Here is a 27,061-nt window from a genome sequence, read left to right as displayed (position 1 = left end):
TAAGTAGTGAGTATAAACAGCAACAACAAAAAAGCAAACCACCTTCTTTTAATTAATGTCAGGATGGGTTGAAAAGCTCCCTTAGTGAATTATAATTTCAGAATGAAATTCCCAAGACAGTTATAGAGGAGCTTGTTAAACCGCAAAAACCAATGAAATCAGGAGATTACTTTAACGGGGCAGTGGTTCAATCCGTTCCAGAGAGATCATCCATTATGCAAAACCAAAACCCTTAAAACTTTCTGACAAACAACCGTAGCAATCTTTCATTCATCTAAAGTCTCGAGGCCTCTCTCCTGACTTGATTTAAAAGTGAAAATGCCTGGTATGATTTACAAAAATAAAAAATAAAAATAAATAAATCATGTTAGGATGTCTAGAGAATACCGGTGAAAGCAGCCAAATCTCAAAATAGAGAGTTTCACAGGGTCTTGGTGAGCAATCCTGCATTCCCAAACGCCTTCCGTTCTGCAGAAGCACCAAAGGCAAACAGGCTCCTGGCATCCTAAATGCCTCTGAACTTACCCGGGGCAAGTGGCATCCATTCCTACTGGAGGCTCAAGAGAATGTCAGCATGGAAGTCCACAGAACCTGTCCACCTCCTTACCCCATTTCTTTTGTGGAGAATTCTGGCTGCGGTTAGCTCATGAAATCATACTTTTTTCCTCCTTCAGCTCAAGTTACAATAGACCAAATTCTGGAATCCGGTTCTGATTATTCTCTGGAGAGCTACTTAAGAGCTGCTTCAGGGTTTAAAATCCCTCATTCAGACATAATCTTGAAATAAAAGACTATATTCAAATGAAAAATGCATTACAGCTCTCTCTTCAGGGCCTTCAGTACTGATGGCCCCAAGTACTGATGCTCAGGATAAAGGAAGGCATTGAAGGAAAATGAAGGAGAAGAGTAAGAGAGAAGAGAAAAATGGGAGAGAGAAGAAAGAAGAGGAGAGAGACATTTAATCTGTCACAAGCTCTACATAAGGCACTTTGAAAGCCATTTCATATCATCCTCATGTAATCCTTTGGCAGCGGGTAATATTGAGCTCATTCTGCAGATGGAGAAATTGAGGCTTAGTTATATTAAATAATTTGTCCAATAGATTCTGGCTCAGACATACAAAATATGCTCCAAACCATGTTGCCTCTATTCTATAGCTTCCTCTTTCTGCAGGGTCTAATACAGAAATGTGTTTTGGAATCAAAGTCTTTTCATAGGTGAATGGACCCTACGGAGTTAACACGCCTTCATCACCTAAGAAACAGAGATTAATATAAGTAACCTGTTGTCCAAGAAAACTAGTATGTGGCAAAGCCAAGTCTGGAATCCAATTTTTCTAAATCTAAGATCTTAATCCACCTGAGCATAATCTATTTTGTAAGTGCAAGTTATCAATAAAGATCAAATACAAGCACTCCTGATTAACAAGTGAAAAATTGAGAATTTCCCCAGTTTCAAGAGAACATTAATTGAGAACAGAGAGGAATGTATTCGCGAATTTTCTTTTTTCTGTCTCAATGTTCTTGCTTATATCAGGCTTTTGTGGTTGTTGCAATATATCCGGGAGGTATTTCCCCCATGCTGTTGCAAAATCTGTAAAGGAAGAAAAAGAAAAAACCCTACACTAAAATAGCACACGTAAGCCACGATTCTGGCCACTGTACAGGGTACACAGGGTATGGGCATGCCAGTTGTTTTCTGAAATGAGTTTAAACAGGAGGTCACAAACCGGTAGCCAGCTGGCTGTATCCAGCCCACAGATGTATTTTGTTTGTCACACAATGTTGGCCCCCACTGGGCTTTTAAGAAACTTAAATCTGTTGCCAATATGAAAAATCAAAAGATTTCAAATCAAAACCTGGATTTCCAGTTTCTCTTACAAAGGGGATGATCTCATAACCCCAATGCCACGTTTGCACATTGGAAAAAAAGTCGCTGGACTGCAGCAGTGGCTTTCCCTTCAGCCAGAGCACAGGCAGCCACTTCAGCTTCTCTCCACCTAAGCTACCTCGCTCATTCATACGACCTGCCTGAGCCCTGAAGTTATGTGACCTTTGGTTTAAAAGGGTAAGGAGGTGCATACTGCAAAGCCAATCATTATTTGGGTTTTCCCAAACCATCCCAAGTAACAGACTATCTGGTCAATATTATGACAGCTGTGATAGAAAGGAGAGCATATATGACACTAAAATGGTTTGAGAAATGGACAAATTCAGTAGTTGAGACTATATTTGGATATCTGCTCTAGGATACTCATGTTGTTTAGAAAATACATTCACTTTTATTATTTCATTTATTCCTCCCAACAATCCAAAAGGAAGTAATTACCCTCAGATAAACAACTGAAGCTAAGCGATGTCAGATAAGTTATCCAGCCAAGATCGTCCAATTTATAAGTCTCAAAGCCACGTTTTGAACCCAGATTTGTCCAGCGACAAAAACAGTGCTTTTGGAATCATAAAAGAACATTCTGTAGGGCCATGAAGCTTGTTTCCACCCCAGGGCCTTGGCACTTGCTGTTCCCTCCAAGTGGAGACCTCTCCACCCAGGTCTTCACACGGAAGGGTCTTACTCTGTTACTCCATTTACATAACCTCCAAAGAGAGGCTTTCCCTAATCATCCTACTTAATATAACCCGTATGTTGTCCTGGCATCATGGTACACGCCCATAATCCCAGCACTTTGGGAGGCTGAGATCAAAGGATTCCTTGAGGCCAGGAGTTTGAGACCAGCCTGGGCAACAACGTGAGACTCCTGTCTTAAAGAAAAAAAAATTTTTTTATAATAATAACCAACATGCACACACACATTCCCCAATTACTTTCTAGGACTTTGCTACTCAAAGCGAGATCCAGACAGCAACAGCAGCAGCAGCATCTAGTAACCTTTTAGAAATGTGGACTCCTGAGCCAGGCACAGTGGCTGATGCCTCTAATCCCAGCATTTTGGGGAGACCAAGGCAGGCAGATTACAAGCTCAAGAGATCGAGACCATCCTGGCCAACATGGTGAGACAGGCAAATCGCTTGTCTCAAACCGTCTCTACTAAAAATACAAAAATTGGCTGGGTGTGGTGGCACACACCTGTAGTTCCAGCTACTCAGGAGGCTGAGACAGGCAAATCGCTTGAAGCAGAGATCGCACCACTGCACTCCAACCTGGCAACAGAGCGAGAGTCTGTCTCAAAAAAAGGAGAAGAAAGAGAAATATGGACTCCCAGGCCCCTCTTCAGACTGGCTGAATCCGAATCTACATGTTAACAAGATCCCCAGATGATCCTAAACTTTACAAAGCACTGCACCACACAGGTGCTGCCCAACAGAAATATAATGTGAGTCACAAGTGTAATTTTAAATTTTCTAGTAGCCACATTGAAAAGGTAAAAAGAGGTGGACTTAATTGCAAGACGTTTTACTTGATCTGAGTATAATTTCAACATGTAGTCAATCTAAAATTACTGAGTAATTTAGTATTCTGTGTATCTTATACTTACAGCACATTTCAATTTGGACATTTTACCCATTCAATAGCCACAGACAGACAGTAGCTACCATACTGGACAAAACAGCTCTGGGCCATGCATTACTTTGTTTTTCTTTGTAGTCTTTATCACCACCAGAATTTGTATCACATGTCATTTGGCTCTTTGTTTGCTGTCTCTACAACCTTCCTACTAAAATGTTAGTTCCAGGAGAACAGGTGCTTCATCTATCTTATTCATCACTTTATCCCCAGTACCTAATACAGTGCAGGGCATATGGTACATATTTTTTAAATAATTGAAGGAATGAATGAACGAACACAGGATATATGCTTCCTAGTACTTGATGTGTGGCAGTGTGGTACAGGGGAAGACACCAGCACTTTGAAATTAGACAGCAGGTTCAAATCTCAGCGCAGGCACTGAATAGTCAAGCAACCCTGAGCTAATCACTTACCCTCTCGGAGCCACCTGTAAAGCGGAAATGTTGCTACATATATCACCATATCATCACAACGCTCAAATGAAATAACAGGTCTATAATGGTAGGTAGCACCAATTGCCACAATAGCTGGCATTCAATAAACACCAATGAAATTCTATCCTTCTCCATTCTCTCCCCCGTTGTCACATGCAAAATACGCTGCTGAACACTGACCATTTTCCTCTGGGTAGCATAAGCACGACTTTGTAGAGCATTTTCCTGAGTTACTTTCCCCTAGCCAATGGAATGGGTGATAGTGAAGACAACTTAAAACCATGGAAGAGCTCCCAGCTACTCAGGAGGCTGAGTCAGGAGAATCGCCTGAACCCAGGAGGCAGAGGTTTCAGTGAGCCGAGATCATGCCACTGTACTCCAGCCCGGGTGACAGAGCAAGACTCCATCTCAAAATGAAAAAAGCAAACAAACAAATAAACAAAAACCATGGAAGATCACTTCCCATTGCCCTGGGGCTGGATGGCTTCCATTGTAAAGTGGTCATGGTTACTGCACGCTCTGTAAACCATGAGAGAGAAAACAGCTCATGTCATCTCTGTCACCTTGATGAGATCTGCAGTGGCAGCCCGTTGGCCTGGCTCAAGGTCCTATCCCTCGGAAGAGTTTAAAGTCTTTGCCTAGAGAGCTTATAATAAGCTCATTCTGAAAACTGCACTGTGGCTTTGCCTGTTTTTGGAAAGGGAGAGGGAAGAGGGCATGGAGGGTTTAAGCTCACCCGATTTATTAATCCTGGCCTGTGTCAATTCACCAAGTGAGGCTTGCTTCTTCGTAGATTTTAACATATGCATCCCAATCCATTAGTCTATCTTGCCCTGAAAATCTGATGCACATGTTCTAATCTCAGATATATTTTTATATCACATTAGATCAACAGCATAGGAGGAAAGCAAAACCCGGATTTAGACATAACTGAAGTGACACTGAGGAAGTGAACCTGCCAGGGCTGTTGAGTTGAATATGAGAAAATCCCAAGCCAGCTGTGCAGAGAGCAGCCCCAGTTTCTTCTTGGCTCTCCCTCTTGCTGAAAACACAAAAACCAGAAACACACACAGAATTCATAGGCTACTGGAAGCACATTTAAACAAAATAACAATAAATAAACAGGGGAAAAAATAAAACTTTTAATTAACCTGTGGATCTCTAATAAGTCAAATAGATTCCAGCTAGCATACCCGGTATAGGAAGGAATTACACCGTTTAGGTACAGATGCCACCATTTATTTTACTTTATTTTATTTTATTTGAGACGGAGTCTCACTGTCTCCCAGGCTGGAGTGCAGTGGCGCGATCTCGGCTCACTGTAAGCTCCACCTCCCAGGTTCACGCCATTCTCCTGCCTCAGCCTCCTGAGTAGCTGGGACTACAGGCGCCTGCCAGCACGCCCGGCTAATTTTCTGTATTTTTAGTAGAGACGGGGTTTCACTGTGTTACCCAGGATGGTCTCGGTCTCCTGACCTCGTGATCCACCCGCCTCGGCCTCCCAAAGTGCTGGGATTACAGGCGTGAGATGCCACCATGTAAAAGATGAAGAGTCAGACTAGGAAACCAGGAGAAAGAGTTTCTGACACTGGAATCAATGCCACTGATCAGTGCCATCTGATACCGAATCAATGCCACCGTTTCCTTTTCTACAATACAGTGAGAATGCTGCCTCTATTTCTATACGGGAGTGAGAGAGGAGTCTGAAGAGATAGATGGAACTGATGAAAATTTCACAAATGCCTCAAAGCACTGCTGTCTGTGGTAAGGCTGGAGAGTGGTCCAAAGCAGTCCCAGCACACTCAGATCCTGTGGGTCCAACTGGTCTTCCCAAAAGCAGAGCTGGGGGGCTGATGATTCCCTCTGTGTTAGACAGACACGTATTGGCAGGCAGCTTGTTCCTAAGAGAATTTTGTGTCCAATGCTTTCAATCAGCACCACGGGGCTAGATGCTGGGGTGGGGATGAAGGACACTGAGACGTCACATGGTCCCCTTAAGTGAGGATCTGGGGAATCTTGTTCTATCCACACCTCTTCACCTTCACAGTTCTGTGAGTGGCTACCACATATTGACACTGAGCCCCAAATACCACGAGCATTGGTTGGGAGTAGGAGGCTGGGCATACCACAGCGCTGGAATAATATATTCCAGAGCCACGTCAAGCAAGGTAGTTTCTATACTTTCTCTTCCTAACACCAGCAAAAAGGAATCTAGGAAATCTGGCATCTTCTAGTCTCTCATTCAGAACACTCTCCAGACCCGGTGATGGGACTTCCTGATACACATTCCACCACACACCCTTCATTCACTTTATTTTCAATCACCCAAATAAAACACCCCTCCCCCTCCCCCATTTCCAGCTGCCACAAACCCAACCACCTCAGATCTTGGAAAGATTTGATCTTTCTGCCTCCCTGAAAGGGCATTTGACAATTCTCATAATTCTAAAATTAGAAGTGGGAAAAAAAAAAAAAAAACAAAACGCAATTACCCTCATAAGGCCAAAGCTACCCCACAGAAGAAACCAGAACATTCCTACAACCAGCAATTAAACAACTAAAACCTTCCCAGACATCATGCCCCTTCTTTATTTTGCTGTTGCTGCATTAATCATCCTAACACCTTTTTAATTATGATCACAAACTGGAAGCCATGGCTTCTGATGTTATAAATACTGATTTTCCAGTTAAATTGGGCATTTGCTGTTTTATGTTTTGATAGGAAAGGGCTGTTTGAAGCCTCCTAAAATACTGCAATTAGTTTTCTCTGTTGAAACAGACAAGACATTAACAGACACATTTGCTGCTTCTCTGTAATGTGCTGGAACGTTTATGCCTAAGTGTACTTCTCTCAAGCTTTTAAAGCGTAAGGCATATTTTTTAAAGTGGAAGAAATCAATCATAATACACACATTTATTATATATCTCTGAAGTTAAGTTATTTCTAAAACTTTCCCAGGCTGTAATTTAAACCTAGAAAGCACATCCCCTCAACGGGCAGGCAACCTGTCAGGAAACAATCTTTATTCTACCTATTGGCTCTGCTAAGATGATAACATCACTTTAGCTGACAAAGGCTGTGTTTCTGTTTGACAATCGCAATTAATTACCGAAATGGAATGGAGATGGAGCCAGCCATGCAGATCTGTTTCCCAGAAAGATATAAAACAGGAGGAGAGGGAGAAAGAGAAAAAACAAAGGCGAAGGAGGTTTGCGTTTGGGGCAGCTGCACCAGTGCCGTTTAAAATGTTATGGCTGGCAGGAAAGCTGGAGTATTAATTTATTTTACCTGCACTTAACTTTCTAGTCCTCTCTTCTCCCTTTCTCTCACCACCGGCAGACGGTGGGAAAGGACGGAGATGAACATCTCACAAAACAGAAGCTCCAATCTGTTGCGAAGGAGGCGGAGATTAGACAGGGCACGGTCTGGGGCATAAAAACTCTCAGGGCACCAACTGTCATGCAGACATTGAGGCTTCTGGTGCAAAATCAACTCCGTGCTCATTCAGTCCAGGGGGATGGAAAGTTATGGAGGTGGGAGGCATCCTTTCTTCACTAGAAAGCCAAAACGCCAGCATGATCTTTGTAACTGTTCCCTATTCATTTTGCTCTGACCTTAACACACTCAAGTTGAATTCCAGCCACGCAAATGCGTTTGAGGGTGATTTTAAGAGATTGCAGGGGACCTCAAATCCCCTTAGTCAATTTAGCCATCCTGTCTCACTCCTCAGCGTCCTCAGCCCAGAATCCCAGAATCCCGCAAGAGCCTGGGTTCGGAAACACCCAGCAGGCACGAGGGCTGGGGATTCCCAGGCTGGGAGCTGGGCAGATTCAGACAGCACCTCCTTGGATGAGGAGCGCGGGAGGCAGGGCAGGGTGACACCTCCTCTCCTCGCCCTGAAATAAAGTGATCTTTCGCTGGAGTCCAGCCCTCTCAGCCTATCCCCCTGAGCAAAGCCGCCAGGGTTTGCAGAGCCCTCGCGGGGGCTTGGGCCTCTCGGGACGGTGCCTGGATGCTCGAAGGGCGTGGAAAGCCGCGGCTTCCCCTCCGCGTCTCCCCCACGCGTCTTCACCAGCCCGCGGAGCCCAGAGTCCTACCTGTACCACTCCAACCCCTTCTCGTAGTTCCTGTCGAAGAAGTGCGGCTCTACGCCCACCGCCCGCACGTCCGGGTGTACGCGGATCGCCTCCAGCAGCGCGCGGGTCCCTCCTTTCTTGACCCCGATGATGAGCGCCTGTGGCAGCTTCTTCTCCCCATAGTCAGGGGTGCTGACGGCGCCGCCCCTCTCGCTGCTCCCGTTGGCCGCTCTCCGGCCTGCGAGATCCTCGTCGGTGGTGCTGGACTCCTGCGCTTCCCTCTCTGGCAGCGCGCTCTGAGCCGTGATCATCTCGCTGGGGGCCAGCGGGGTCCGGAGCCAGGGGTCCCGGGCGCCTCCGCCGCCGCTCGGCAGCCCCCAGCCGTCGGTCCCGGGGGCGGCGGGCTGCTCGGGGGGCTCGGGCGGCTCCCCGCGGCTCGCGTTGTCCAGCGGCGGCGGCGCGGGTGGCTGCGAGGGGGCGCCGAGGCGCACGGGGGGAGGCAGCAGAGAGGGTGGCGGCGGGCTCGGCGGGGGCTCGGCGGCGGTGCCCGGCGACTCCTGCAGCGCCAGGGGGAATTGCAGGGAGCCCGAGCCGCCCAGGAGGCTGTAGCACAGGTAGGTGACAGACAGGGACAAGGTGCACATAAAAAGCAGCTTGCGCGCCGGCGGCCCCTTAGCAGAGGCCCCGGGCGGCGGCGGCGCGGCCAGAGGTGGAGGCGGAGGCGGAGGCGGAAGAGGTGCGGGCCACCGGGCCATCGCGGCTCCCGGCTCGCGGCGGCGGCGGCGGCGGCAGCCCCCGGCGCTGCCCGGACATGGTTTCAGCCGCCGCCCCCGCCGCCGCCGCCGCCGCCGCCGCTGCCCAGCCGCCCCGGCTGCATGAAGCGACGCCGCTGCGCCCCCGGCCCTGGCCGCTGTCCCGCTGCGCCAGGGGGGAGCCCGGCCGCATGGCCCCCCGCCCCAGGCTGCCCGCCGAGTCCGGGTGGCCCCCGCACCAGTGCCCCCCCCCTCAGCCTCAGGCAAGGGGACCGAGGGGGGCGCGTGGACCCGCCGGCGGCACCTGCTCCGTCTGCAGCGCCCCCGCTTCCCCGGCTCCGCTGCGGCTCCTGCTTCAGCCTCTGCCGCCGCCGCCGCGCGCTGTTGCAGCCCCGAGTTCCTTCCCCGCTGCTAACTTTCTGCCGGGAGAGAGGAGACGCGCGGAGGGGAGGAGGAGGGGGCCGGGCGCGCGCCCGGCGCCGCCGAGGGAAGGGGAGTGCGCCTCGCGCGCGCCTGCGAAGGGGGGCGCAGGAGCGGAGGCGTGCGCTAGGGCTGGGGCACCCGGGAGAGCCGAGATCATGCCCCCCAGCCCCCCAGCATACACTCACTTGGGTGTTCCCCACCCCACCTCGCGTACTCCCCTCCCTTGGGAGCTCGGGACGCCGTGTTCTCCATTCCTTTGCCCCAGTACTTTTAGAGAGGTAGAGCCCAACGCCAGCCGCCGGTGCCGCGCACCGGGAGCTGGAAGACAGCGGGTGACGAAGCTCTCGCTTCCGCTTTTCCCCTGGGACTCCAACTCAGCCCATCCCCGACCCTCCCTTCTCTCGCCCGGGATATCCTCCTGCCTCCGGCCCAGGAGTGAATCCTTCTCTACAACCGCTTTCCCATCCCAACTTCCATCTTTCCAGCCACCCCCCCCCACCCCCATCTTCTCTTGAAGCTCCTGATGGGTGGAGCTTTGACACAAGCCCCCAGGTTTCCCAGCCCCAGAGCTTTTCCCGCTGTCCCATCACCAGGTGACAACACTTTCTGCTCCAAGAGATGAGGCTTAATCACTTAATCCTCGACACACTTAATCACAGGTGCACACACCTGCGCCTCTTCGGGGGCATTGCCACTAACGGAGCTCATGGTTTCCTGGACTGAAATAGTGTGGGACAATTGTCGCTCTGAACACCTAATAAGCAGAGACAAGCTGGGTTGCAGGGTGTCTGTGCATCGCCTCGCTGAAATTTTTTAAGTGTATTTTCTTTGCAGAGAGATCTCCACCCCTCACCTCCCTCTCCTGGGGGAAAATGGTAAACATCAGAAGGCTTTGGAAGATTCACAACTAGGATTTGCTTCCTGTTGCATCTTGCTCAGGGAAGTGAGGGAAACGGGAGAAAGAGGCAAAGTGATCAACTGAGGCACTCCAGCAAACTCTGCTTTCCGCAACAGGGGCTGGCTCTGCACAGAGCTCCGCCAGGTGCCTCCTGGGGGTGGCTCTAGTGAGTCCCATTTGCCCCCCAGCCACAGCTGGGTGCCTGACGGGGCTGCTTTCCCCTTGTTGGCTGTTGTGACTGGCATCTGTGATTTTGTTTGATCACGTAATAGGAAAACCAGTTGAAAGACAATGTATATAATGTCTAAATATTAACGAGATACCTAGTGCCAAAGAGAAAAAAAAATATATTAATCAAATAAGATGAAGAACACGGACTTTTCCCTGAGTGAACAAAAGCTCACTGCTGCTCTCAGCTGGACACGAGTTTCCTTCACTGCAGCTTTAGTTCAGATAAAGATTATTCCTTTATAATATATTTTTTATGGTACACTGGAGACCTCTGAAATGCAGAGTCTGGTGTCCTGTAAATCATTCTGTGTAACTAGGGATGCTTTTTCAAACAGCACACAACTGCGTTACTGTAATGTCAGTGGGAAGGGGCCAACTGGAACGGAGAGAAACACAAGCACTGCCCAGCCCTTGTTGTGCTCGGAGCGGTGCTCCAAGGTGGTCGTCCAGGAAGCCTGGGTTGCGACAGATATTGCCATGTCAGCGACCAGTCTCCCTTTCAAGGCCCAGGCACTAGATGTCCGGCATATGGCCCAGGTCCTCCTTGCAGTTCCTGCCTAACGCCCAAACTTTTCTATCTCCCCTCTCAGCAATCCAAACGAATCAGCTCCATGCCCAGTTTTACTAAAGATGGCTCTCAAATTTGGAAAGGTTTTGGTAAAACGGCATCAAAACCAACAGTGGCAAATGGAGATCTGAATGTGGCCAGCACGTTGATATTAAAAAATGTAAACAGGCTGCAATAGTTTAAATTGGGGGTTTTCCAAAAAGAGAGAAAAAAAAAACCTTGGAGAGAACATTACTGTTGAAAAATCAGCAGATCCAGGACTTTGAGCCCCTCCCTCAGAGCCAAGAAGCTGCTAACACTTTAGATAGAGCGAATATGCTGACGTTTTCACAGTGTCGTATAAGTTGCCCCACACACATTTATGTCACTTGCCTTGACACTGCTAGTAGGGACATTTCTCAGTATTCCTTTTGCCTCCAATCCTCAAATAGTCACGCTTTAATAACAAACTCTTGAAAGAATAGAGCCCCTTTGGTAAAGTGTCAGGCCCACAAGTGATGGAGAGGAGGTGGGCTTTTTTGGAGAGGAACTTTGTAAATTTCACACCTAAGCAGTTGCCTATTTTTTATCTACTTTTGAGCCAGGCTTTTTCTAGGAGCAAGTCCTTGAGAAACCTACAATGAAAAGTGGCAGCTACTTACACAGGGCGAACTCGACGTCATCCAGCCATTCCTAATGGATCTGAAGACTCGATGGAAGATAGTTTTCTGTTTCCCCTGCCAACACCCACAGAATTCCTCTAACTGGTCACCTGGCCCCACTCTGCCTCATTTCTATTCATCCTAGACAACAATAGCAGATCAATGTTTCTGAGGCAATGTTTCTTAGCTCTACCAATGTCCCCTCTGACTCGAAAAACCATTATCTCACTACCTAACTAATAAACTCCAACCTCTTTACCTTGGTACTCAAGGTTCCCCCTACCTTTGGTGTATCTCACAGTCCTGCCAAATCAAACGGTGCATGCTGTCCAAACACACACACTGCATTCTTCTCTTCTGTCTCCGTAGTATCATATGATAACGTTCGAGCAAAGCTGTCATTTGCTAGCTAAGTGGCTTTTGGACAGGTCATTTTACCTCCCTCAGCCTAGGTTTCTGCATATATAAATAATGGATAAGACTCACCTCAAATTGTTTTTATAAAGAATTAAATTGAATTAGCTAGAATATGCAAAAATCCCTGGCTCCCTGCCCAACATGGGGAGGCTATCAATAATTATTCAAATCTAAATATTGGCCCATGCCATGCTCTGCTTCCTTTTCCTATTAAAACTTTATTCTTGAAAAATATGTGTGTACTCTTTCTTCAAAACTATCCCAGTGTATCAGCTAAAGTTCACTGTCCTAAGATGTTCTGTTTGTAGCATTTGTAATGTCAAGTCTAATGCCTTCTGGAATATTGGTAAAGTTTTAGGTTTTTTTGTTTGCTTATTTTCTATAAAATAAAATCACTGGAAGGATTCCTAGTAACTCAAATAACTAAAGGGAATTTTTAAAAATCAACAAACAGCAAAAACTGGCTTTGGAAAGGACAGTACAGTGTGTGGTGGTCATTCTGACATTCGTCCAATATTGTCCAGTCTCCTTGTGGACATCTGGTAGGGATATACTTCACTGGCCCCTTAAAGTTAGGTGTGACTATGGGCTGCTTTGGCTACTGAAACGTGAATGGAAGTGAAGTTTGTCCCTTCCAGGCAGAAGCCTTGAGAGGCAGAAGGAGATTTGCCAGGGTCTGTTTTCCCTCCCTAGCAATTGCAGAAGAAAAGGGTTGAATACAGGGTCTTAGCTTCTGCATTAGGCCTTTTTCTTACCACTATAAATAAATACCTGAGTCTGGGTAATTTGTAAAGAGAAGAGGTTTACTTGGCTCACGGTTCTGCAGGCTGCACAGGAAGCATTATGTTGCCATCTGCTTGGCTTCCGGGAGGCCTCAGGAACTTACAATCATGGTGGAAGGTGAAAGGGCAACAGTCACATCGCATGGCCAGAGCAAGAGCAAGAGAGCAAGGCATGAGGTGATATGCACCTCAGAGAACTCACTCATTGTCACTAGAATATTACCAAGGGGGTGGTGCTAAACCATTCATGAGAAATCTGCCCCCATGATCCATTTACCTCCCACCAGGCCCCACCTCCAACACTGGGGATTACAATTCAATATGAGATTTGGGCAGAGACACACATCCAAACTATTTCAGCACCCATCTACTCAATCCCGCACATTGATTAAGGATAATACAGATCCAGCCCCTCGTGACAGGTACATGATCAAGAAATAGATCTGTGTTGTTTTCAGCTCCTGAGACTTACGCTTGGTCATTACCACAGCACAACCTAGACTACCTGACTGATTAAAGCACACATGCTATTAATTTTCCATGCTGTTGACCAAGATGGCTTCATTGCTCCAATATTAGAAATCCCCTTCACAAAAGTAGATAAATGAAAGATTAAAAGCCCCATCAGTTACAAAAGAAAAGTCTCCCAGAAATATAGGCAGAACTCTTGTCTCATGTATAGCAACTATATCTCCTCGGTTCATCTTTCACCTTTTGATTAAAAAGTATATCTGTAAGCTGGACATAGTGGCTGATGCCTGCAATCCCAGCACTTAAAGAAGCTGAGGTAAGAAGATCACTTGAGCCCAGTAGTTCAAGAGCAGCCTGAGCAAACTAGTGAAACCCCATCTCTACAAAAAAACAAACAAATAAAAGTATCTCTACAGAAATCTGGAGGTAAGCCTCCAGATGAAGCCAACATGGTGATAAAGGACAACATTGTATACTTGTAAAAAGATTTAAAACAGAATAATAGTGGCCATGAACATATAAGACCTTACATTGAAAAGACCTTGCGCTTACATAGGAAATAGAAATTGCTTAGAGCTGAAAGCACAACAGGACAAAATCTGGTGGATAGAATTGAGCAACACTCATAGGAAAGATTATAGATTCAAATATACTTTCCCCCCAAAACAAAATTTTAAAACAAATGAGCTACATGTTCAACTCAAGAAGTTAGAAAAAGAGCAAGAGTCAGGAAGTAAGGAAATAATAAAGATAAGAGCCAAGCATATGTTTATATTTATTTGCTGTTTATTCCTTGTTATGGACCGAATTGTGCCCCCCTCTCCCTGCCTCCGAATTCAAAATGCTGAAGCCATAACCTCCAATGTGACTGTATCGGAAGACAGGGTCTTTAGGAGGTGATTAAGGTTAAATGAGGTCATACATGTAGAATCCTAATTAGATAGGACTGTAGCTGGAGAAGAAGAAATGATCTCTATTCCACTCCCTCTCTTTCTCCCTCTCCATGTGAAGACACAGTAAGAAGGTCGCCATCCGCAAGACAAAAAGAGAGCCTGTGCCGGAACTGGACCACGCTGGACACCTGATCTTGGACTTCCAGTTTTCAGAACTGTGAGAAAATAAATTTCCTAGGCCGGGCGCGGTGGCTCACGCCTGTACTCCTGGCACTTTGGGAGGCCGAGGTGGGCAGATTACGAGGTCAGGAGATCAAGAACATCCTGGCTAACACGGTGAAACCCTGTCTGTACTGAAAATACAATAAATTAGCCGGGCGTGGTGGCAAGCGCCTGAGGTCCCAGCTACTCTGGAGGCTGAGGCAGCAGAATCACTTGAACCTGAGTGGCGGAGATTGCAGTGAGCCAAGATAGTGCCACTGCACTCCAGCCTGGGGCACAGAGCAAGACTCCATGTCAAAAAAAAAAAAAAAAGAGGAAGAAAGAAAGAAAGAGAGAGAGAAAGAAAGAAAAAGAGAGACAGAGAGAGAAAGAAAGAAAGAGAGAAAGAGAGAAGGGAAGGGAAGGGAGGGGAAGGGAGGGGCGGGGAGGGGCGGGGAGGGGAGGGGAAGGGAGGGAAGGGAAGGGAAGGGAAGGGAAGGGAAGGGAAGGGAAGGGAAGGGAAGGGAAGGGAAGGGAAGGGAAGGGAAATTTCCTTTGTTTAGAAACGCCACCTAATCTATTATATTTTGTTATAGCAGCTTGAGATGACATTTACCTTTCATGTTTTATGTTTATTTGCATGTTTATCATATTCTTATAAGTTTTCTATTGCTTGCTTGCTATCTTATTGATTCAAAAAAGTATCTTATTATTAGAGGTATCTGGTTTTCTTTCTATCATATATCTTCCAATTATTGAATTACCAATTTGCCTTTACCAATTAACTGGTTGTAGTGTTTCTGATGACATATGTTTTTCATTATTATGTAGTCAATGTCTCAACGATGTTTCTTGTGAATTTTACCTTTGCTGGAAAAAGGCATCCCTCAAACTATGTAAATATTCATCTATACTTTCTTCTGGGACATTTTTGTTTATTGTCTACACATAAATGTTTAAACCATCTGAAATTCATATTTGTGTATAGTTTTACCAAGCTATCTAACTATTTGCTTTTTCCTAGCACTAGTTATTTCCCAATGGTTTGAAACTCCAATGTCGTAATAAACCCGTAATGTTGGAATTTTCCCATCTAGAAACATATGGGGCCAATCGCCATTAATTCAAATCTTTTCTCATATTGGACCTTCTATAATTTCATTGACATAAACCCTGCACAAACCTGGAACTGGATTAGTGTTTTGACGTCTAATTCTTCTTTGTTCAGTTTTATAAATCTCTTTCTATCCTTTTGTTTCACTCATGTATTCACTCTTTCAATTGTCAGTTTTAAGCGACTAGTATATTCCTGGCCCTGAATTAGACATGGAGGATAAAGTAGTGAGACGGACAGCAAGGCCTCTGTCCTCACTAAAGTTTAATAAAATGAGACGAGTACTAACAGAGAAAATACAGTTAGGCATGGTGGCTCACGCCTGTAATCCCAGTGCTCTGGGAGGTCGAGGTGAGAAGATCCCTTGATACCGGGAATTTCAGACCAGCCTGGGCAACATAGTAAGACCACCATCTCTACAAAATATTTTAAAAATTAGCCTGGTGCAGTGGTGCACGCCTATAGTCCTAACTTATCAAGAGTTTGAGGCAGAAGGATCACTTGAGCCTGGGAGTTGGAGGCTGCAGTGAGCTATGATCATGCCATTGCATTCCAACCTGGATGACAGAGAAAGATGCTGTCTCTAAAACAAGAGAGAGAGAGAGAATACAGAATGCCAGATGCTGTGGAAGCACATTTTATTATTATTATTATTATTATTATTATTATATTATTATTATTATTATACTTTAAGTTCTAGGGCACATGTGCACAACGTGCAGGTTTGTTACATATGTATACATGTGCCATGTTGGTGTGCTGCACCCATTAACTCGTCATTTACATTAGGTATATCTCCTAATGCTATCCCTTCCTACTCCCCCAACCCCACGACAGACCCCGTTGTGTGATGTTCCCCACCCTGTGTCCAAGTGTTCTCATTGTTCAGTTCCCACCTATGAGTGAGAACATGCGGTGTTTGGTTTTCTGTCCTTGTGATAGTTTGCTCAGAATGATGATTTCCGGTTTCATCCATGTCCCTAAAAAGGACATGAACTCATCTTTTTTTATGGCTGCATAGTATTCCATAGTGTATATGTGGCACATTTTCTTAATCCAGTCTATCATTGATGGACATTTGGGTTGGTTCCAAGTCTTTGCTATTGTGAATAGTGCCGCAATAAACATACATGTGCATGTGTCTTTATAGCAGCATGATTTATATTCCTTTGGGTATATACCCAGTAATGGGATGGCTGGGTTAAATGGTATTTCTAGTTCTAGATCCTTGAGGAATCGCCACACTGTCTTCCACAATGGTTGAACTAGTTTACAGTCCCACCAACAGTGTAAAGGAAGCACATCATTAAAGCACCTAACCTAGAGTACAGACATGAGAGAACCCTTCACAGAGGAAGGGACATGTATGTCCATATGCAGTATAAAGAAAAAATGGGATTAAGCCAGATAAAGCAAGAAGGAGATTATTTTTAGTATGGGCAACATCCACCCATTTCACTCATTATACATACACATAGCAACTTAAATTGAAGGCAACTTCCCTAAGAGAAAACAAGTATTCACCAAAAACAACAGCAAACATTATGACAAAACATGATGAAATATTAAAACCAAACCATTTAATGGAAGGAACAATGCACGTGTGCCTTCCAGTGTAGCTTCTATTCATCAGTCTACTGGCATCTGCGGTTAATGCAATAAGATAAGAAAACATAATAAGGACATGACAGTTGGGAAAAAATAAACAAATTATTATTTGCCAACTATATGTTTATTGGCCAAAGAAAATCTACCAACAAAAAAGCTTGGCAAAGCTGGTGAATAAAATTCAAAATACAGGTCAGGTGCAGAGGCTCACACCTATAATCCTAGCACTTTGGGAGGCTAAAGCAGGAGGATCACTTGAGGCCAGGAGTTCGAGACCAGCCTGGGCAACATTGCGAGACCCCATCTCTACTAAAACAAATTAAAAACAAAAATTTAAAATTGAAAGAGTAACCACATTTCTATATACAATCAGGATACAACTTGAAAATATAACTGTAAAAGAATATCTTATTCAGAACTACAATCAATTCCAATAAGTACTTAGAAATAAACTTAATAAATGGCAAGCAAACTAATACTTATTTAACAACAGAAATTTATTGTCACACAGTTCTGGAAGCTAGATGTCTGAAATCAAGGTGTCAGTGTGTTATGTTGCCTCTGAGACTCTGGAGAAAATCCTTCTTTGCCTCTGCCCAGCTTCTGGTAGTGGCCAGTTCTTGGTGTTCTTGCAGCTCTGTCACTCCGGTTTCTGTTTCCGTCATCACAGGGAATTTTTCCTGTGGGTCTCTACCTTTTTCTTTCTTTCTTTCCTTCCTTCCTTCCTTCCTTCCTTCGTTCCTTCCTTCCTTCCTTCCTTCCTTTTCTCTCTCTCTTTCTTTCTTTCTTTCTCTTTCTTTCTTTCTTTCTTTCTTTCTTTCTTTCTTTCTTTCTTTCTTTCTTTCTTTCTTTCTTTCTTTCTTTCTTTCTTTCTTTCTTTCTTTCTTTCTTTCTTCTTTCTTTCTTTCTTTCTTTCTTTCTTTCTTTCTTTCTTTCTTGAGACTGAGTCTCATTCTGTCGCCCAGGCTGGAGTGCAGTGGCATTATCTAGGCTCACTGCAACCTCCACCTCCCAGGTTCATGCAATTCTCCTGCCTCAGCTTCCCAAGTAGCTGGGATTACAGGCACCCACCTTGGTCTTCTTGTAAGGTCACCTGTCGTAGTGGGAGAGGTCATAACCTAACAACCTTATCCTAACTTGATTTCATCTACAATGACCCTATTTCTAAATAGGGTCCCACTCACAGGTACTGAAGGTTAGGCCTTCAACTTACCTTTTTGGGGGACACAATTCAACCCAGAACACATATAAAAACATACAAATATGTAAATAAATAAAACCTACACATTTATGTATGTATCATATTGATGAATTAAATATTAAGATTGTAAAAATACAATTCTCACCATTAATCAATCAGTTCCAAACAATTTCAAACAAAACCCCAGCAGAGTTGGGTGTGGTTTTGGATTGTGTATAATTTGATACATTGATTCTAAATTTCACATGGAAGTATGGAAGTAGTACTAACTGCTCTTCGAGAAAAGTCACAGAAACGACTCTCCCTCTAAGAAGGAAATGGGGTTTTAATTAACATTAAAGCAAACATTCCAATAAATTTCTTAGCCCAAAAAGTATGTTGTTTATGCAGGTGCAATGATGTAAATCTGTGTTCTGACAAAGCCGAATTTACAATCTCGTGGAATAATCAAGGAGTTTGGGGTCTTTGAGATTAAAATGAAGCTCCATATAAATGTATTCTAAGGAGGAATAAATGTAACTACATACTCTAATGTCTATTATCAGTGAGAAAAAATGAGCTATTTAATAAGGCATTAGGCAAATCATAAGCAAGAAGAGAAAATCAGTTTCCCCCTGCCCCCATAAAGAAAAGAAAATCTGGACAGATTAAATACCTAAGTATGAAAAGAAAAGCTTATGGTTGGGTGCAGTGGCTCACACCTGTAATTCCAACACTTTGGGAGACCAAAACAAGAGAATTGTTTAGGCCCAGCAGTTCAAGATCAGCCTGGGCAACACAGGGGTACCCTGTCTCTACAAAAAATAAATGGGCATGGGGGCTTGGGTCTGCAGTCCCAGCCACTTAGAAGGTTGAGGCTGCAGTGAGCCATTAATTGCAGTCCAGCCTGAGCAACAGAACAAGACCCTGTCTGAAAAGAAAAGAAAAAAAAAGCTTTTTCAGTTTTGTAAGAAAACATAGGATATTATCCCTATAACATTCAGGTAGGAGTGTCATAAACAGAAAACAAAAAGCATATGTCATAGAGGAAAAGACTAACAAAGACTGAATTTGCCTATGTTTTAAATTTAATTAAAGGATGCCATTAAAAGAATGAAAGAAAAAATAACCCACAAGAATGCCTTAATATTCAGAATATATACAAAAGGGGCTGGGCATGGTGGCTCACGCCTGTAATTCCAGAACTTTGGGAAGCCAAGGCTGGCAGATCACTTGAGGTCAGGAGTTCAAGACCAGCCTGGCCAACATGGTGAAACCCCTTCTCTACTAAAAAAAAAAATAATAATACAAAAATTAGCCAGGCGTGGTGGTGCGTGCGTCTGTAGTCCCAGCTACTTGTGAGGCTGAGGCAGGAGAATCACTTGAACCCAGGAGGCGGAGTTTGCAGTAAGCCGAGATAGCACCACTGCACTCCAGCCTGGGGGACAGAGCAAGACTCTGTCTCAAAAAACAAGCAAACAAAAAACCAAAGCAAAGCAATATATACAAAAAAACTCCAAAGAGTAACTCGAAAATCACTAAAACAATGAAAAGGATATAAACAGGCAGTTCACCAAGGAGAAAATCTGATGGCAAATAATCATAAGAGATTATATTCAACCTCGCTATTAATCAGAATAGTGAAAATTAAAACACAGGTGATATGCCATGTCATGCTCATTAGATTGGCAAAAAGTAATGTATTTTAGCTTCAAATCTTAGCAAGAATGTAGGGGAAAATAATATCACGTATTTCTGAAGGAAATGTAAATTGGCACAACTCCTGTGGAGAAGAAATACCTGTAACAGTATCAGGTCAAAGTAAACATGGGTCATTGTATGAGCAAATACCACTTCCTGGTGTCTTCACTATAAAACACTCACTTCTAAACACAAGACATATGTAGAGTGTTGTTTTGCATAGTATAAAGGGAAATAATTGTTCCATCAGTAAGGAAATGGATTACTGCAGTTTATTCATTCATTGGAATATGATTCTGCAGTTAAAGAGAACAAACTAGTTCTAGTTCTACACATCTTTTTTTTTTTTTTTTTTTTTTTAATCACCCAAGCTGGAGTGCAGTGGCGTGATCTCGGCTCACTGCAAGCTCTGCCTCCCAGGTTTGTGCCATGCTCTGGCCTCAGCCTCCCGAGTACCTGGGACTACAGGCGCCCGCCACCACGTCGGGCTAATTTTTTTTTTTTCAGTAGAGATGGAGTTTCACCGTGTTAGCCAGGATGGTCTCAATCTCCTGACCTTGTGATCCACCTGTCTCAGCCTCCCAAAGTGCTGGGATTACAGGCATGAGCCACCGTGCCCAGCCTACATATCTTAACATGGATACAGCTCAGAAAGCTGATTGGTTAAAAAGAGGTGATCACAGAAGGATACGTACAGCGTGATGCCATTTGCGTAAATTTTAAAAATGCATAAAATTATAATAGTTTGTTAATATCCTATACATACACATATGTATTCTCAGAATATTTCATATTAATTTCAGGGCATTCATACCTAGGATGAAAGATAATGGACTGGAAAAATGAAGCTGGAGGTGTAACTGCAATATTTTACTCTTTAAAAACAAAGACTTCTTTATGAGCTGAATTGTATCTCCCCAAAATTCGTATGTTGAAGTTGTAACCCCAGTATCTCAGCATGTGACCGTATTTGGAGACAGGGCCTTTGGGTGATTAAGGTAAAATGAAGTCATACGGGTGGGCCCTAATCCAATATGAATGATATCCTTGTAGAAGATCAGGATGATGGCCATCCACATACCAAGAAGAGGGACCTCAGTAGAAACCAGCCCTGCCAACACCTTGACCTCAGACTTCTGGCCTCCAGCATTGTGAGAATATATGTTTCTGTGATTTAAGCCACTTGGTCTGTGGGATTTTGTCAGGGATGCTTTAGTAAACCAATACAACATGTGAAGCAAATATGGTAAAAGGTAACATCTGTATGTTTTAGGTATTAGGACCACAAATATAGGTAACATCATATTTTTATGTGTTTAAATATGCCTATGTTAGTTAAGAAAATGGCCAGGCATGGTGGCTCACACCTGTAATCCCAGCACTTTGGGAGGCTGAAGTAGGAGTATCACTTGAGGCCAGGAGTTCAAGACCAGCCCGGGCAACATAGTGAGACCCTGTCTCCACAGAAAAATGAAAGATAAAAAAAATAAATAAATAACAAGCAGGTTCTCTAAAGACAATGGCTCAAATGCAATGAAAATGTATATTTGGTCACCTTATAGGCCAAGGTGGGCATGGCAGTTTTGTCAGAGGCCTTTGAACCAGAGCAACCCCATCTGGAATAGGGGCTGGGGAAAATGAGGCTAAGACCTACTGGGCTACATTCCCAGGAGGTTAGACAGTCTAAGTCACAGGATGAGATAGGAGATCAGCACAAGATACAGGTCATGAAGACCTTGCTGATTAGACAGCTTACAATAAAAAAGTCGGCCAAAACCAAGATAGCAACGAAAGTAACCTGTAGTCGTCCTCACTGCTTGTTATATGCTAATGTAATGCATTAGCATGCTAAGAGACACTCCCACCAGCGCCATGACACTTTATAAATACCATGGCAATGTCAGGAAGTTACCCTATATGGTCTAAAAAGGGGAGGTACACTCCGTTTTGGGAATTGCCCACCCCTTTCCTGGAAAACTCATGAATAATCCACATCTTGTTTAGCATATAATCAAGAAATAACCACAAAAATGGTCAACCAGCAGCCTCCGACTATTGGAGTAACTATTCTTTTGTTTCTTTACTTCTCTAATAAACTTGCTTTCACTTTACAGATTCACCTCAAATTCTTTCTTGCAGGAGATCCAAGAATCCTGTCTTGGGGTCTGGATCAAGACCCCTTTCCCGTAACAGTTTGGCAGACGGCTGTCCTTCAGAGACTGTGTCAGTTGCTCAGAACCTTGTCTCTTTGGGCTCTGGCACTCCTGAGGGCATTACACCTGTAATCATTGCCTGAAACCAAACTGCACAAGGAGAAAAAGGATACAGACAGAAGACACACCTGCTTTTCAGAAGTTCCAGCCTGGAAAAGGTGCACATCGTTTTCACTCCTATACCATTAAGGAGCCAACGGAAAGTTAGTCCCACACCACACCTCACTGCAAACAGCTGGGCCACTGAGCTTAGCTGTGTGCCCAGGACTGGGAGGAAAATGTGGATTTGGACAAACAGCTAGTAGTCTGCCTCCTAGAGTCATAACTAAGACTTACAGGTAATTAAATTTAAACATCATAAATAAAAGAACATTAACTCCTCTTATATTAGGATTCTCCAGAAAAAAAACAACCGATAGGACATATGTAAAGTAATTTATTATGAGGAAGTGGCTCATATGATTATAAAGGCTGACAAGCCCCCAAGATCTGTGGTTCACAAGGAGGCTGATGGTGTAGATCCAGTTCAAGTTCAAAGTTCTGGGAATGACGACAGCTAATTTTTCAGTTCCAATCTGAAGACAGGGAAAATGAAAATTCCTCCTTACTCAAGGGAAGGTGAGCCTTTTTGTTCTATTCAGGCCTCCAACAGATTGGATCAAATCTCTACCCTCAGTCCAGCAACTCAACTATTAATCAACCCAGAAACACCCTCTCAGACACACCCAGAATGTTTGTCCAAATGTGTGGGCATCTCGTAAACAGTCAACTTGACACATAAAATTACTCATTGGGCCAGGCTCAGTGGCTTACGCCTGTAATCCCAGCACTTTGGGAGGCCGAGGTGGACAGATCGCTTGAGTCCAGGAGTTCAAGACCAACCGGGACAACACAGCAAGACCTCATCTCTACAAAAGATACAGAAGTTAGGTGGATGTGGTGGTGTGTACCTGCAGTCCCAGCTACTCAGGAGGCTGAGGTGAGAGGATTACCTGAGCTTGGGGAGGTTGAGGCTGCAGTGAGCCGTGATCATACCGCTGTACTCCAGCCTAGATGACAGAATGAGACCTGTCTCTAAAAAAAAAAAAAAAAAAAAAAAATTGCCCATCACACCTTCCACATAAAATAAATTACCCAGTTTTTACTCTCAACTCCTTGCAACATTTTCATCACCTAATCTTTGGTGTTCACCTTTAAATTCTAGATTTATTGTTTCTAAATCAATATTTTAACATGATATATCTTTATTAGAAACAGTTCTTTTATATGTGCATGTGTTTTCAACCTACATTTATATAATCACTTATTCACTTCTTTTTTCTTTTCAGACAGAGTCTCACTCTATCGCTCAGGCTGGAGTGCAGTGGCACCATCTTGGCTCACTGCAACCTCTGTCTCCCAGGTCCAAGCGATTCTTGTGTCTCAGCCTCCAAAGTAGCTGGGATTACAGGTGCATGCCACGACACCTGGCTAATATTTGTATTTTCAGTAGAGATGGAGTTTCACCATGCTGGCCAGGCTGGTCTGGAATTCCTGACCTCAAGTGATCTGCCTGCCTCAGCCTCCCAAAGTACTGATGTTACAAGTGTGAGCCACTGCACACAACCATAATCACTTATTCTTAATGCATACCATATGAAACTCCTTCAATTGTTTTACCTTTTTACAGTCCCTTGAGGCGTTCTGATTTGGCTCATTTTTCTAGAATATATATCTCCACAGGGTTAGGGCTTCTAACTGGGGCCAGAACTTGGCAGGGCCCCCAATTAAACAGTGTTCTTTTACATAAAAGACAAGAGTCAGTTGTATTTCTGGACACAAAGGACTCTCCAACCATGATTAGATCAAAACAAACAAACAAGAAACCAAAAACATTTTTCACAAGGGAATAAAAATGCACGGAAATGCAATTCTGCCTGCCAGTAAATAACACAATTATAAGCTATCTTCCTTTCTTTTTTATTTTCTGCTTTTGTAATTACAAAATAAAATATGAATACATATTAGTAAGTCAAACAAAAAATAAATCCAAGAATACAGATGAAATTGGAAGCTCCTCTATTAAGAAATATTGAGCTTACAAACTCTTGCAGATATAATGAAAGCTACTCTTCAAAGTAAAAGGGCATCAAGTTGGCCACTGACCCTACGATCCTGTTCACCCTGGTCTTCCTGCAGTGACTCAGTTTGTAATGGATATGCCACGCTTACCCTTAGTGTTCAGATATCTTACAAGTATTGTTGACAGAAATGAAACAGCAGCAAGGATATTGGCCAAGTTACCGGGAAAGGGAGCAGGAATAAAAAGGAAACAAATGAGAGATGTATAGAAATGAAAGGGGAGAGAATGAGGAATGTGGCACATGTATCCTGTGCAAATTATAGGAGAGTATGGAAGATTTGGAAGTAAGAATGAATTGCATAAGACCAGAAGAGTATTGTAGCAATGAAATCTGCCATATTCATCAAGAACTGGGAAAAAATAAAAATAAAAATTAGCTAAGTGAAGGGGCGAGAAAAAAAACCCACCTTGAGTCTATGGCAATAGGATCAACATCAAAGTCAGATGCCCATCCATTCACCTGGTGTTAACTGATTCAGAGATTTTAAAAATCAGTAGGTTGTAAAAGGTGGCCTCTGACTCCTCTGTCTCACAGACGATTCCCACCTGGGTTTCAGATGTATGTGAATCCACACACCATCAATGTGAATGGCAAACTAGCACATGTAGACTTCAAACTGCTGGAGAATAATGAATGTATGGCACTAGCGAAGATTATGCAGGAGGAGACAAATACCTGCCTTAACTGATTTCCAAGGAAGACAAAATTTATCTATTTGAGGAAAATAAATCTGCTAGAAAATATATGTGTAAGAAGGCAAAGAATATGCCTGCTTTTCAAGCTTCAAAGGAATTGATTCACATTCCTGTTAGGCAGAAATGCAATGGGGACCACAAGTTTAAATCTGTCTTAGTTACTTTGGACTTAATAACATATGGGACTTACAAACATCCATTCAGAACCAAATCTATCCCAAAGTATAAACTTGCCTTAAGTTACCATGGTTATCAGTTTGATAGGCACTACCTTTTTTTTTCTGTTATAAATACAAACCAGGTTATATAATACATAATATTATTTACTAAATTCTTTTTGTTCCAAATATTTAGGAGACTTTTCCTATTAGTACACACAGATCTACCCTACTCCTTTTAATGACTACAGAGTATCACAGAGGCTGCATCTGTAATAAGATATTAAATAATTCCTCGACTGATAGACATATAGGTTATTTTCAATTTGGGAGTGCATGTGTGAGTATACACATATATACGTGTATACATGTATATATATGTGTGTGTTTGGATGTGTTTGGATGTATATGTAAAAGCAGGATAATTGCTCTGTCAACTAGTACATGCATTTCCTAATTTCAAAAGTTGACATCAGTGCCCGTTTATAATTTTACCCACAGTTATTTTTAACTTTTAAATTTTGAGAAAGTAATAGATTGTCAGAACATTTGTAAGATTGATGCATAAAACTCCCAAACATCTTTTAACAAGATTTACCAGTTTTTCACATTTTACCATGCCACATTCATTTTATCATTCGTTTTTCTCTCCTCCTGTTTTTCTTTTTTTTTCTTTTTTTATTATTATTATTATTATTATTATTATTATACTTTAAGTTCTAGGGTACTCCTCCTGTTTTTCTAATTCTTTCTGATTTCAGAAGTTTGCATATATTTTACGAATTTATCCCCTAGTATTTACTGTGTGTTTTTTAAAACAGGGATATTCTCATTTGTTATTATGTTTCAGTTATCAAGGTTAGGAATTTTAACATTGATATATCACTTTTATCTACTTCACAATGTAAGTTAATTTTGCCAGTTGTGCTAATAATGTCTTCTAAGACATTTTTTCCCTTCCAATATAGGATCCAGTTCAGAGTCACATATTACCTTTAATTGTTATAACTCTTTAGTCTCCTTTAATCTGGAAACAGTTCTTAGCATTTTATTTCCCATAACAAACATTTTATAAAACTTGGCAAGTATAGATCCTCCCTCAATTTGGGTTGGCCTGATGTTTCCTTGTGATTAGATTCATGTTATACATTCCTGGATGAAATATTGTAAACATGACGTGTTCTCAGAAAAGTGCAGCTGGGGTCACGTGATGTGATTCTGTCCCCTCATCAATGATTTTCATTTTGCTCACATGATAAAGGCATTGTTCAATTTCTCTGTGTAATCGCTATCATCCGCTTGTAACTATTACATTATTTGAAGGGAGACACTTTCATCTCATGCATCCTGTTGCTAACCAGACTTTCATCTCCTTCCATAGAATCTACTGACAATTATTATCTGAACAAGTCTTTCATATACTGAGTTTCAAATGATGACTTTCCAACCCTATCACTCCCTCCACATTTATCAATTGGCCATTTACTGAAGGAATAATATTTTCCCTTTATCAATTTATTTATCTATCTATATTTTTATCTTTCTTTCCATCTTTCTATCCATCTATTCATCCATCCACTGATCTGTTTACTCTCAGTGTAGACTCATTGATTACTATTTTATTTAATGAGTTATAATACATTATTATCCTTATTTGTTTTGATTTTCAATTTTTACCAGGTCTGACCAGTGACATGCCCTTTAAGCAGGCTTGTGTCCTTTTGGTAAGTCTCTGTAAGTTGTTTTAGTACTTCCATTTCAGCACTACAAGATGATCCGAGTTCTGGAACCTTCACTGTCCCAGCCCTGGAAATAGTCATTTCTCCAAGTTTCTCCAAAACTCATTTCCTAAGTTTATTTGGCTTAAGGTCCTGCAGACTGGGAAGTTCAAGGGCGTGGCCCTGGCTTCTGGCAAGGATTTCCCTGCTGAGTCATGACATCGCAGAGAAGATCAAA

General features: G+C 43.2%; 1 protein-coding gene across 6 annotated transcripts in view; it reads right to left on the bottom strand.

The window, feature by feature from the left end:
* HS3ST4 (heparan sulfate-glucosamine 3-sulfotransferase 4) overlaps positions 1-9,212 on the bottom strand; it is a 441,709-nt gene extending 432,497 nt beyond the window's left edge. For all 6 annotated transcript variants that reach the window (XR_012428826.1, XR_012428824.1, XR_012428825.1 and 3 more), the window contains exon 1: positions 8,058-9,212. Coding sequence is in view for 2 of the 6 variants with exons in the window: in XM_074027000.1 (XP_073883101.1) it covers positions 8,058-8,791 (734 nt within the window). In the remaining 4 variants the exon portion in view is untranslated. The remainder of the gene's footprint in view (positions 1-8,057) is intronic.
* Positions 9,213-27,061: the final 17,849 nt, after the last annotated feature.

The sequence above is a fragment of the Macaca fascicularis genome, chromosome 20 (assembly GCF_037993035.2).
Source record: "Macaca fascicularis isolate 582-1 chromosome 20, T2T-MFA8v1.1".
NCBI classification, from domain to species: Eukaryota; Metazoa; Chordata; class Mammalia; order Primates; family Cercopithecidae; genus Macaca; species Macaca fascicularis.
The sequence above is the reverse complement of the archived record's forward strand: the minus strand, read 5'-3'. Positions and strand labels throughout refer to the sequence as shown.